Genomic DNA, 14,875 nt, shown 5'->3' on the forward strand with positions numbered 1-14,875 from the left:
TGCGTGTGTGTGTAGCCAGGGCAAATGATTAGCTCAATATCTCAGTGTGCCTCTGATATAGTTCGGATATTTGTCAATGTGCAAGAGTGCGTGTGCCTGTGTGTGTGCCCAGGGCAAATGATTAGTTCAATATCTCAATGTGCCTCTGATATAGTTCGGATATTTGTCAACGTGCAAGAGTGCGTGTGCATGTGCGTGTGTGTGTAGCCAGGGCAAATGATTAGCTCAATATCTCAGTGTGCCTCTGATATTGTTCGGATATTTGTCAATGTGCAAGAGTGCGTGTGTGTGTGTGTGTTTGTGTAGCCAGGGCAAATGATTAGCTCAACATCTCAATGTGCCTCTGATATAGTTCCAATATTTGTCAACGTGCAAGAGTGAGTGTGCCTGTGTGTGTGTGCGTGTGTGTGTAGGCAGGGCAAATAATTAGCTCAATATCTCAATGTGCCTCTGATATAGTTCTGATATTTGTCAACGTGCAAGAGTGCGTGTGCGTGTGTGTGTAGCCAGGGCAAATGATTAGCTGAATATCTCAATGTGCCTCTGATACAGTTCTGATATTTGTCAACGTGCAAGAGTGCGTGTGCGTGTGTGTGTAGCCAGGGCAAATGATTAGCTCAATATCTCAGTGTGCCTCTGATATAGTTCGGATATTTGTCAACGTGCAAGAGTGCGTGTGCCTGTGCGTGTGTGTGTGTGTGTGTAGCCAGGGCAAATGATTAGCTCAATATCTCAATGTGCCTCTGATATAGTTCGGATATTTGTCAATGTGCAAGAGTGCGTGTGTGTGTGTGTGTAGCCAGAGCAAATGATTACCTAATATCTCAATGTGCCTCTGATATAGTTCAGATATTTGTCAACGTGCAAGAGTGTGTGTGTGTGTGTGTGTGTGTGTGTGTGTGTGTAGCCAGGGCAAATGATTAGCTCAATATCTCAATGTGCCTCTGATATAGTTCGGATATTTGTCAATGTGCAAGAGTGCGTGTGCGTGTGTGTGTAGCCAGGGCAAATGATTACCTAATATCTCAATGTGCCTCTGATATAGTTCAGATATTTGTCAACATGCAAGAGTGCGTGTGTGTGTGTGTGTGTGTGTAGCCAGGGCAAATGATTAGCTCAATATCTCAGTGTGCCTCTGATATAGTGCGGATATTTGTCAACGTGCAAGAGTGCGTGTGTGTGCGTGTGTGTGTAGCCAGGGCAAATGATTAGCTCAATATCTCAGTGTGCCTCTGATATAGTTCGGATATTTGTCAATGTGCAAGAGTGCGTGTGCCTGTGTGTGTGCGTGTTTGTGTAGCCAGGGCAAATGATTAGCTCAATATCTGTGTGCCTCTGATATAGTTCGGATATTTGTCAGCGTGCAAGAGTGCGTGTGTGTGTGTGTGTGTGTGTAGCCAGGGCAAATGATTAGCTCAATATCTCAGTGTGGCTCTGATATAGTTCGGATATTTGTCAATGTGCAAGAGTGCGTGTGTGTGTGTGTGTGTGTAGCCAGGGCAAATGATTACCTGATATCTCAATGTGCCTCTGATATAGTTGTGATATTTATCAACGTGCAAGAGTGCGTGTGTGTGTGTGTGTGTGTAGCCAGGGCAAATGATTACCTAATATCTCAATGCGCCTCTGATATAGTTCAGATATTTCTCAATGTGCAAGAGTGCGTGTGTGTGTAGCCAGGGCAAATGATTAGCTCAATATCTCAGTGTGCCTCTGATATAGTTCGGATATTTGTCAACGTGCAAAACTCATGTTAAATTGTAACCCCCAATACTGGAGGTAGGGCCTGGTTGGAGGTGAGCAGATCATGGGGGTTGGATTTCTCGTGAACAGTTTAGCACCATCCCCTTGGTTGCTCTCCTGGACAGTGAAAAAGATTCACCAAAATTGAACTGCAAAGTGTGTGGCACCTCTCACTCCTCCCCTTGCTTCTGCGTTTGCCATGTGTCACGCTGGCTCCTCCTTTGCCTCCCACCATGATTGGAAGCTTCCTGAGGCCTCACCAGAAGCCGGGCAGATGCCAGTGTCATGGTTCCTGTCCAGCCTGCAGAACTGTGAGCCAATTACACCTATTTTATCGGTAAATTGCCCAGTCTCAGGTATTTCTTTATATTAATACAAGAATGGACTAATACAGCCTCACAAGTGGAATTTCTCTTAAAGAATTTGCAATGGTCTATTCCAATGGAATCAGAAACTAGATTTTGGGATGCTAAGATTTTCAGGGTTAAATATATATTAAGTTCACATAGCCAACATATAAAGACAAAGTGAAAAATTAATAAATTACAACTCATAGGAATTAGACTACTTACACTGATACCTATACTGATAAGACAGTTCTGTTATTATTTTTACTTAAGTCACTCTAGGCCTATATGTGAAGCCAAATTGTAACGGAAGGATGCCTGCTCGAACAAGGAATTCAGAACAAGAAAAAGTAAGACATAAGATAACTGACAACAATCAGATAAAAGAAAAGTTGATGCCTCAGGTTAACAGAACTTATATCATCAATGGACAGAAGCCATTTTTATCTTTTCAGTAGTTATGAGATTTGTGACAACTTGAAGTCTATACAATGTTCTTTCCAGAAAAAGTAACTTACCAAATTGTGCATATAATTTCACAGCTTCATGGAAAGAGATATTTCATGACCTCCATGTTAAGAAAGATGGATATATAGAACATGGATAGCCTCACAGTGGACCAGAATAATTAGAGTTAACACCCTACATTCACAACCATCCCAGGGAGGGTTGCTCAGCTGACTGCAACCATCAGGATGCAACTGTGAGCTGGCTAAACTTTCCTTTCCTTGAGGCTGATCCTAAATGACACAGCTTCTCCTTGGGCTCTGTGCTTTTACTAGGCTCATGGGGCTGCCCAAACCAATTCTATCATTCATTCTTTTATCCGACACATTAGAAGTTACAGGTAGAATGTAAGCCTCGCTAGATTAGCTAAATTTGTTTCTTTAGAGCAGTTGAGTATCTCTCTTCTAATCATTTGATTGTCTTAAAATTGTACTTTCAGAAGGCAATTATATCTCTGCTATATCCCTACTTTTAGAAGATGTTAGTGTTCATGTACTCACAGCCCTAATTATTTTCTTTTAAAAAATTATTTTATCATAGCAGGAACACTTATTATGAGATCTACCCTTATAACAAATATTCAATTGCACAAGACAGCATTGTTGACTATACATGCAATGTTGTACCACAGATCCCAAGAACTTACCCAGTGAATATTTTCAAATGTCATTTAACATTGATTAGTGGTTCTAATACAGCTAGTGTTCAAAACTCCTGCAAATGGAGGACAAAGGAGAGATTTCGGTAGCTTCTGGCAACTAAGCCTAGAGATAGCTTAGGTGAGGACCCTAGTTCTACTTGTTATAAAACGAGGAAGGTATGTGTTTACAGAAAGGATACCTGGGTTTACCAGTATAAGTTACCTAATTAGCCCAGAGGAAAGTAATTATTGAAATTATGCATTTGTTTCAAACGCTATAATTGTTATAAATCTAAAACAATGTTACACTGTGGGCTAATGGAGAGCCAGCTGCTGTTCTTGTGCTAGCACCTTCTTGAAAAGGAAACATTTCTATCCTACCAGGTGCGTCATGCATGCTCCATGCTTTAATTCAGGTGGAGTTTGGGTAATCACTCCAAGGGAGAAATAAATCAGTGCTGACATTCTAAATAAAGCTTTGAGCTTGAAGGGTCATAATCTAGCTGCTCTTTCTAAATCCAGATCCATAGGTGTTAAAGGAAAGAAAATTCTGCTTGAGGGATGTGTCAGAGGGAAATGCCACACATATTCAGCCAACAGAGGGACACCCTGGTAACAGGAAGCCCCGCCCATCCTTAATCACTTCCTGAAGCCTGAAGAAAAGGTTTCTCTAGCAGCCCAGATTCACTTTTCTCTGGTGAAAATTCAAGGACTATATAAAAGTGTAGGCCATTTTCTTTCATAAATGTTCAATGGATTAACAAATACTGATCCCTTATTTTCTGTTTCTGAGGATTAAATTTCATATCCTATACTGAGCAAAATTTTTAAGAGGATCTGCTTATGCATAGTTTATAAGTAATAAACTATGATCTATACTGTAGATTATACAATATCTTTATCTTTAAATCAATTCAGCAGCGATTCTTTTTTAGAAACTTCTGCATGAGTGGGTGTGTTCACTAAAGAGAAAATCAAATTCAAATTTTTCAATACTAATACTTACTGGCAGTTTTTCTTTCAGGTTTTGAGGGAATATGAACTACTAGAAAAAGTGTGGTTGAGTTTAGATTTTTATCAAAAAATATTTTTGAGTATTTATCATGTGCCAAGTGTCACGGATTCAAATTTTCCTTAGAGTTAGTTATTGCCCTCAAGGGTACAAAGAGTAATGGCCATAGAGTAGGCATATGAGGTGCCATCTATTGGCTTCCATTAAGTGCTCTGGGAATTCAGAATTCATTTAATCCATGTTCTGTCTTCTCCCTCCACGTATTTTGGGACATTATAACTACCACTTAAAAGCCAAAATGTCATAAATTGTCACATAGAAGCATAGGCAAACAAAAATGCTATCCTTCATTTCATAGTCCAGTGAAAGTAATTCAGCTTTTTCTGTAAAGGATCTCACGGAGTAAATTTTCTATTGCAAGGATGAAATAATGTAAACTCAATTTTCTAACCTTCAGATAGGGCAGAAGGGCTCAGCTCCAGGCTCTCTGAGCTCCAGAGAACCCAGGCCCAGGATCATCCGCCTCTGCTCCCCACTAAACTGAGCCTCCATCAACTCCGCCTAACTTCTGCATCCCCTCTTCCAAACCACATTGCTGAGCATTCTCAAAGACAGGCCTCTGTTTTTCTCTATGCTTCTGCAGGTGTTCCTCCTTACTCAGGAAGATGCTTCTATTGTCTATCTTCCTTGAGACCTTCTATTCAGGGTCTGACACAAAGTAGGCATTTAGCACACGTGCTTTAAGAACACGTTATTCAGGTCGTGGCCTGAGCGTCCACTCTGTGATGGTCTCTACACGGCCACGTAGACCTGGTCTTTCCCTTGCTCTTTTGCCCTGTTTTATAAAGCCGGAATGACTATTGAGTCACACCAATTACACCAATGTTCTCTTTAATTGTTTCATTCTCCTTCACTAGTCACTGAGAATAAGCACGATTCATTTCATCTTTGTATTCCTGTAACTTAACTCAGTATTGTGTCTCTGGTAGAGGCCCCGTGAATGCTGATTAAATAAATGAGAGAAGAAATGAATGAGCAAATCTGTGTATCCACTTATACTTGTGCATGTATAAGTATGGACAGCCACGTGTATGAGCACATATGTTTACATACATGTGCATTTTTTAGTGTGTATTTGTATATGTGTGTATACACAAATAAACGTAATATATACAAGAGGAAACATAGTGAGTGTATAAGGATTGCAACTTCTGTAGATGTACAGACACGTGGATAATCTCTGCTTTCATTCCCTAGCAGCCATGGGATCTCGGGAAACTAAAGTACTGTAGTTAACTACTTCACTTTCTCTACCTGATAATAATAGGTCACCTTATTTCACTTAGACAATTTTTGTGGAAGATTTAATAAGAAAAGACATGAATAAAGTCTTTGCCAATTGTTATGAAAAATTGTGTCCTATCTATAGAATTGCCTTACGCTATGGAGAAAAGTTCTCTACAAAGCAAGTAGTGATTCTAGTTAATAAATACTGGAGTCACTGTTTTGATTCAGAGTTGCTGCTTTCTATCAAAAAAAAAAAAAAGGTTGTATTATGTACAAAACTTCTGGTTTCCAAAAGCTACTGGATCATTTAAATTATTGAAGTCCATGTATGAAGAATTTCCCAAATATTTTAGAAAACATTTGAAATTATATTCGTAATAAAGATGTGCATTAAAATTGATATTTAGACTTTAGAACCAAAATAATGAACATTTTGAGTCTAAGAGTTTTGATAATAGATTCATGCATTTCCAACATTTAGCTTACATTTTTACTAATAAGGAATACCATTATAAAATAGAAGAACTCCTTTTTAAAAGCTAAAGAGAAAAAAATATAAAGTACATCAGAGAGAGAGGCTCTTTGGGGAACAATTTTTAGATGACCATATGTCACCCAGTCCATATATTTTCTTCAATGTCCTCAAGTCTAATATTTGTCAGCCTTTGTCTCATGTCAATTTTCTTACTTCCTAGATGTTTTCCTTAAAACATAGGTAAGCTTCTTGACAAAATAATATTCTTTAATACTTGAGATTTTGACAAAAGAAGAAACAATACACAAATAAAATTTATAGACATAGTACTTCAAAATTGGGCACATATAGGACTTTTAATAGTAATCTTATTATAAATTATGTGTAATCCTAATAGTTTCTGTTATTAATTTATCAAAGACAGCTATGCAACTTTGTTGATTCACAATTAAGACTAATGTCCAAGTATAGAACTAGCAAGTAAAATCTTACAACACTGAATTAAGTTAGTACCTTCAATTTTCTTCTATATTTAGCAGTTAAAATGTGTTAATTTTAATACATACACTTAATTGCTGAGACTTGCTAAGGTCTATATTCACAAAGTCAAATACCGTAAATAATCAATGTTAGTATAAAATTTATCAGTGTTCCCACTGGATTTCCAGAGTTAAATTCAATGACTGAACATGTTAATTACAATATTTTAATTTGTTTCTATTCTCATTATGTAGCTTAATAGTTCCATGTATGAATAATAATTTATGTAAATAATGCCTATTCCAAAGTACTGCCAGAAAACACTTGAGTTCAGTGTCCGGATTATGTTTGTTCCCAAGGTTATCATGTTTACATAGATCTTAGAAGTTTGGAGATTTTTCTCCTTTGAAGCCAATAAATTTCAATTAAAAATTTGTGCAGCAGTCTGGTAATACTACCAAAATTCCATGTTTTAGTTAAATAAAAAAATATGAATTTATTATAATATGAAAGTTCATTTTATATCTTAATCCAGTGGCCTTTATACATCTTGGATTATACATCAGTATTTTATTCTATTATTTGACTCATACAAATTACTTGGTGAGTCAAATAACAGGATCCTTGGGCAGTCTCTCCAAAATAATAACTAATGGGAAAAGAGGAAATCTGAGGTATCAGATATCAGAAAGAGAATTTTGTGACTCTAAATCAACTTGAGATATTTTTCTAATTATTATCATTGATTCTGCTTTATATACATATATATATATATATACATGTATGAATAGGTGTATTTGCTTATTTTACGCACTCTTAATAAATTCTCATCTTTTCCCATGACATTGCCTTGGTAAGTAATAGTTGTCTGAAGTTTATGGGTAAACTATTTGGTACTTGCAATAAATATTGCTATAAAAGCTCTCCTCTACTCTAGATTATCTTATCTTTACTCTTCCACTTGACTATAACTGATAATTTTTCTCCAAATAATACACACTCATTTTCGCAGATCTTGAAGCTAACTGATAAATAGTTTTAAACACACAGATACTAAATACTGGATACAATTTTAGTTTAGCCAACAAAGCACCTTTTTGACAGGTTTCTTTCTTTTAAATATAGGTTTGTCTTTACTTGTAAACATCAGACTGTAGTATCACCATTTCAAATCTAAACATCACAAAAACATTTTCTACATAGCCACATTGAAAAAATAAATACAGGTAACTTAACTTATGGCCCTATTCCATTTTCTAGAAAGTTTTCCAATTGATCTTTTGGAGTAACACAGAAATATTTTTCCAACATAGACAATCTTGCCCTATCTTCTTTATTATACCATCGTGACCACCAGTAAAGCCAGCAATAGCCCAGAAATATTTGACAGAATTATTCATGTGGTAATTTCTCAACAGCAATGGAGTTTTCACAACATTAATTTTGGGAACCCAGAAAGACCTCATTTTCAACTATCAACTTCATCAGGAGGGGAGAAAAAACGCCAAGTTTTCTAAAATATGGAAGCATTATCTATTTTCTGAACAAATATTGTATGTTAACAGGACAAAATATGCTTGGCATATAGCTGGTATGGATTGTCTTAGAGATGCTTTTCTAATATTCTGCAAAAAATGAAATGATGTGAATTTAGAGTTTATATGAAGTGGTGCATTGATATAATCAAAACTGAAAGCTAATAACATCCATAGATCTTAAGTTAGCCTGTTGCTTCCCAAAAATTAACTTATTCCTTGACAGTAATGTACTTAAAGGTGATAGACCATTTCCAGCCACTGACACTGGCTTATGCACGAACGCAGTGGCCTCAAAGACATTAGAGGCAGAATCGCACACCATTCTCAGCATTATTCCACACCTAACTTTAAGTGAAAGGATAAGTCAGCCCATTCCTATGTCTCTGCAAAGAGAACCTTCTACACTTTTATTTTCTGTTAATTTCACTACAGACACTCATTTGCACAAACCACGTGTAGATTTTAACTTCCCACAAAATACAATTTTTGCCTAAATGCAGAGTATTCCCAATAAGAATATATAATTTGTGACTTAGTAGCAAATGACATCCCAAGTAAACAGTGTGTGTCGTAAATAGGGATTGGTTTATACCTCTAACCATAGATTGCTTTTTAAGTTTACAGACTCCAGAGTTTGTGTTACAGACAGTAGCTCTTGTATTACACGTAAAAGACAATTTAAAATCTCCATGCAAAACAATACAAAAGTAGATACACATCAGCCTTTAAAGTACTAACTAGTTCAATTTCTTAAAACCTAATACTTGAAATGATAATTTCCTTTTCCAAAGTTCTAGCTTTGCATTTAAAAAAAAAATTTCTGCCAAAAGCCATTTTAATAATGATAGCAATACCCCAAAGGAATCTAGGCACAAAATCTGAAGACATGAAAACAAATAAAGTCTCTATGCCTTGCATGATCAAACAACAGTAAAAGCAAATTAATTTTCTCTCTTAAAAATTTCAGCTTTGACAACAAAAGCTCATTTAATGAAATTTCCTTTACTCAAGCACTATCAGTATAATTGTCCAACCAAAAATTTAATAAAACTCTTCTGCATTAAAAATGAACTCTTTACCGCATAAGAGGGCTATTAGTTTATAGTCAGACTTCTCAAAACGTATTCGCTACAAGTTAACCAAAAGAAAACCCAAACAAGAAAAGTTCTAGTGATAAGAAGAGAATTGTGAACATGTTTTGGGCTGGAAAGTTTGGCGATTATAACAGTGTTATCCAATGCCAATGTATTACACAGAAGCCAAATGTCTACACCATGAAACAACCTGCGACACAGCAGCCTAGTTTTTCATTGTTAATCCAGAGTAGCATGTATTAGATCATTTGGACAGTGAATGCATGTGCAAAACACAACAAATATCCTACCTTCATATAATGCTTTGAAACCTTGGGCACTCACAGCGAAGTCTGTGGTGAACCACAGGGTGAGGATAGATCCTGTACTCACTATCGAGGAGGGCAGCTGAAATCCCGATAATCTAAATTTAAAAGACAAGACACGAAGAGAGTTAAAAGCATGAATTTGTCAAAAAAAGCTTATTTGATGAAGTCATTGAATAACTTTAACAGCGGTATATTCACTTGAAATATGGCATTAACCACTTAGATAATCCATACAGATGGCTTTGGTTGGTAGGTATTTGAAATTAAGCATTTTCAAGTATCAGAATTTGTTTATTTAAATAACTTGAGAAAATTTCTTCTTGAAAATACTTACTTATATAATACGCCATTGTCTTAAATGCTCCTTGGTTTTGGCTGGCAATAATCTACCGCCAACTATTTTTTTTAATTTGAATTTTTAAGTTCTGGGGTACATGTGCAGTATGTGCAGGTTTATCATGTAGGTGAAGGTGTGTCACGGTGGTTTGCGGCACCTCTCAACCCATCTCATCAGTATTAAGCCCAGCATGCATTATCTATTTTTCCTAATTCACTATTTTTAATTTTTTTCTAATAAAAAATATGACAAAGCGTGTGCATGTGTGTATAAACATCTGTGCACTCAAACATGAAAGTACTGCAAAACCACTGAGCTGGTCATGAAACAATCTGTGTTTCAGTTGGATTCCAAACGGTGCTCTTAGGAAAAGCGAGCGAGATGATGAGGATGGCAAAGGCCCTGTGCAATAGGCTGTGAGCTGTCTAGAGGGCAAACCAATCCTGACACAGCTCTGTGATCCACAATAGGACTCCCAACATAAGAATGTTGAGAATACCCACATTCTGGTAAGTAGCTTATTTTTTACGTTATAAAATCCACCAGCTCCTGTGCTGTGAAGGCTGGTCTGTCCTCTTTCACCCTCCTAGGAGCCTTCCTTCCTCCCTGTCTTTTGGTTTATCACCTTTCTTATCTGGTACAATTCACAGGGATCTTCACCAACTCTCAAATTGTATTCATCTTTGTAAACTGCAGTATCTGCTGTCTGCCCTTTATTTTTTAATTCAATCCCCTTAAAAAGACTCATTTGTTCATTTTTTCCCATTGGATGCCATTCCAAATAACTTCCAGATAGTGCATTCACATGAAGAAGTAAATGACTGATGAATGGAAAAAGAAACCACTGTCATACCAGCAGACACTGCTTTGTGGTTTATGTGTTATTAAACACAATACAGAAGACAAGTCAGTGAAGCAAACATTGCTTTAAGAAAGAAAAAGAAAAGTGAGTTTAAATTCTCCTGTGACTGAAAACCAGCAAGAATACAGAATTCATCAATCCTATATAACAGTATTTAATCAATATTTGTAGAACACTTTACCCAACAAAAACAGAGTCCGCATTTCTTTCAGGCGCCCATAGAACATATACCAAGATAAACCATATTCGAGGCCATAAAACAAACCTCAACACATTTAAAATAACTGAAATCATATAGCGTGTGTTCCCTGACCACACAGTGGAATCAAATTAGAAATCAGTAAGATAAAAATGAAAGAAAAATATCTAATTACTTGGAAAATAAACAACATACTTCTAAATAATCCAGGGATCAAAGAGGAAGTCTCAAGAAAAATAAAAATATAGATAAACTGAATGAAAATATAAAATATAACATATTAAACTTTGTAAGACTCAGTTAAGCAGTGCTGAGAAGGTAATTAGTCGCACTAAAAACACCACTTAGAAAAGAGAAAAACTCCCAAATCCCTAATCCAAATTCTCATTGCAAGAACTATAAAAGAAAAAAAAATAAAGCAAACAGAAAGCAAAAAACAAGAAAAGTACAGAAATCAATAAAATTGAAAGAAAAAAGAACAAATAATGAAAGAGCCAGTTCTTTGGAAAAAAATCATTATAATTGAAAAAGACTGACTAAATAATTGGGAGTTTCAGAAGGTATAAAGAGTCACTGTTAGTCATTAAACATCAAATATGACTATGAACTCAGAATTCATCAAAAAGATAATAAAAGTTACTACAGAAACTACATATGTAAAACTGGCAACTGAGACAATATGGGTCACTAACTCAAAAAAATAAACTATTACAACTAACCAGTGAAAAAATACATAATGTGAATTATCCTGTAGCTATTAAAATTTTCCCCAAATAAATTTCAAGTTCCAAATGTTCCCACTGGAGGAGAATTCTACATTTAAATAATTAACACCAGTAGTACACACTTTAAAAAATTAACACTAATTGTACAACGTCTCTTCCAGAAAGTATAAGTGGATGGAATGCTTTTCTAGTAATTTTGTGGCATTGACACTACCCTTTCCATTATGGGCTAAATTATGCTCCTCCCACCAATTCATATATTGAAGCTCCAACCCCCAACATAACTAGATTTGGAAATGGGGCTTTACAGAGGTAACTATAGTTAAGTGATGTCAAAGAATTAGGACTCTGATCCCATAGGATAAGAATTTGGTAAAAATAGGAAAAGAGAAGGATTCCTTTCTCCCTGGACACATACTGAGAAAAGACCATGTGAGCAGGGAACAGGAAGGCTGCTGTCTACAAGTCAGGAAGAGAGCCCTCACCAGGAACTGACTATTCTGGACCCCGATCTCAGACTTTCAGTCTCCAGAACTGTGAAAAAATAAACCTGTATTTCTTAATCCCTGGAACTTATAGTAGTTTGTTATGGCAGCCTAAATAGACTAAGACACTCTAATATCAAAACCAGATAAACACAGATAAAAGAAAAACAAAACAATATCTCTCATGCATATAAGATGCAAAAATCCTTAACCAAGTAAGAGAAAATAGAAGTAGGCAAGATACGAATTATACACAATGATCAAATGGTGTTTATTAGAGGAATGTAAGAAAGGTCCAATCTTTGAAAATTAGTCAATATAATCTGCAATATTAATGGGATAACAAAGTAAAATCACAAGATCATAGTAATCTTGTAGAAAAAAGCATTTGACAGTAATAATCATTGAATCATGAGAAAAGTTCTCAGTAAAATATGATTGGAAGGAATCTTCTCCAACTTGACAAAGAATATCTCTACAAAAATAAAAAAATTTAAAAAAGCCTAAAGATAACATTTTACTTAGTGGTTAAAGACCGAATCCTTCTGTGTAAGACTGGGAACAAGTCAAGAAATATCTGCTTTGAACATTCTTATTCAATATTGTGCTGGAATATCCTGCAAATACAATAATACAGGAAAAGAAAATATAAGCATACGGGTCAGAAAGGAATAAATAAAATTACTACTATTTGAAGATGGCATGATGATCTTTATAGAAAATGCCAAGGAATCTACAAGAAAATTTGTAGAGCTAATACTTGATATCACCAAATGTGCAAGGCACACAATGAACATACAAAAATCTATTGTAGTTCTACATACTAGCAATGAACACACTGACATCAAAATCTGAAATACATCAATCCCAATAGCTCAAAAAAAGAAAAGCTTCTGTATAAATACAAATAAGATATGCCCAACAGTGTATACAGAAAAGTACACAACACTGAAGAAAAAATTCAAAGAAATGCTAAATAAATGGAGAGATATACCATGTTAATAGTATGGAACATGGAAGACTCAATAATGTAAAGATATAGGTTACTTCCAAACTGATACACAGGTTTTACACAATTTCTACCAAAATCCCAGCAAGAATTTTTGCAGATATAGCAAGATCTTTCTAAAATTTATATGGGAAGGCAAACAAACAAAAAGAATAGCTCAAACATTTTGCGAGAGAAGAATAAAGTAGGAAAAATAGTTCACCTGATTTCAAGACTTATTTTATATCTACAACAATTAAGACTATTTGGTATCGGCAGATTGGCAAAGAAATAAACCCATATGTCAATGGATCAGAGCAAAGAACCCAGAAATAAACCTAAACAATTATCTCCAACTTATTTTCAACAGATTCAAAAGAAATTGCATAGAATAAATCAACAAATTATGATGGATCAATTGGGTGTCCACAGGAAATAGTAAAAGAGCCTAGACCTAAGTTTAACACCTCATATAAAACTTACCTCAATGTGGATTACAAATATAATCCACATCTTATATAAAGCAATTAGACTCTTAGGAAAGAAATAGGGGAAAGTCTTCTGAGTCTAGGGCTAGACAGAGTTTCTATACTTGACACCAAAATTACAATCCAGAAAAAGTTAATAAATCGGATTTCATAAAAATTAAAAACTTTACTCTGCAAAAGACCCTATTAAGAGGATAAAAGTGTATGCTGCAGACTGGGAGAACACATTTGCCAGCCAAATATCTGACAAAAGACAAGTATCTAGAATATACAATAAACTCTCAAGACTCAACAGCAAAACACAAACAATCCAATTAGAAAATAGGCAACAAGCATAAGAGTCACGTGACCTAAAGGACATCTAGATGGCAAATAAGCACATGAATATTTACTCTACATTAACAGACATTAGAGGAATGCAAATTAAAACCACAGAGAAATACCATACATGATATTTCAGCCTATCAGAATGGCTGAAATAAAAATAAATAATGACAACATCACACACTGGCTAGAATATGGAGAAAATTGATTGCTCTTATATTGCTGGTGGAAATATAAAACGGTACAGCCATTTTCTGCAGAAAACAGAAAACTTCTGGAGAAGTTTGACCTTTCCTTTAAAAACGAAACATGTAACTGCCATCTGACCTAACAATTGTTCTTCTCTGCAGTTGCCTTAGAAATGCTCATGATTGGAAACAGTCCCTATCTTGACTGTAGTACATCAATATTTGGTTGTGTAATTATTGTACCATAGTTTTGCTGGTGGTTTCCATTTGAGAAACTGTTATAGAGTACACGGAAACTCTCTGTATAATTTCTTTTAACTACATATGAATCTATAATGATCTCAAATTAAATAATTAAATACATTGGAAAGGTTGAGACTCAGAGGTACTCAAGAACATATTAAGATTAAAATAATGTAGTAACCAAAATAATGCTATTTAATAACAAAACATTAAGTTCTAAAACTAAGTTGAACAAAAACTATTGAGGATAATTTCATTTAGCAATTGCCCATCTTGAAGTTTTACATATATAGTCGCATAAGTTAGGTACAAAATAATGTGATAGCACTTTAAATTAAATACAATTTCATGTCCCTTTTAATTATTAAGTTTTATAAAGAATTGTGATTATGAAGGGGTGTGGTAAAATGATATTAGTTCAGGAAGCAGGAACAAGATACTAAGGGATTTTTAAAACCAGTGTCACAGGACTACTGTTCAGAGGCTTAGGGTAATTTAATATTGACGTATGTAGGGAAAATATATGCATTTGATCTGATTTCAAATAGCTGGAATGAAATGGATTCATTCTTATTTGTGTGCAAAAAAAAAAAAAAAAAATGGAG

The 14,875-nt window shown here is 35.2% G+C and overlaps 1 protein-coding gene across 1 annotated transcript in view; it reads right to left on the reverse strand.

The window, feature by feature from the left end:
* Positions 1-14,875, reverse strand: part of CSMD1 (CUB and Sushi multiple domains 1) — a 2,090,911-nt gene that overhangs the window by 1,502,211 nt on the left and 573,825 nt on the right. Inside the window, exon 3 of the mRNA XM_054498773.1 lies at positions 9,414-9,526. Coding sequence (XP_054354748.1) covers positions 9,414-9,526 — 113 coding nt within the window. The remainder of the gene's footprint in view (positions 1-9,413; positions 9,527-14,875) is intronic.

Source organism: Pongo pygmaeus, chromosome 7 (genome assembly GCF_028885625.2).
Source record: "Pongo pygmaeus isolate AG05252 chromosome 7, NHGRI_mPonPyg2-v2.0_pri, whole genome shotgun sequence".
NCBI classification, from domain to species: Eukaryota; Metazoa; Chordata; class Mammalia; order Primates; family Hominidae; genus Pongo; species Pongo pygmaeus.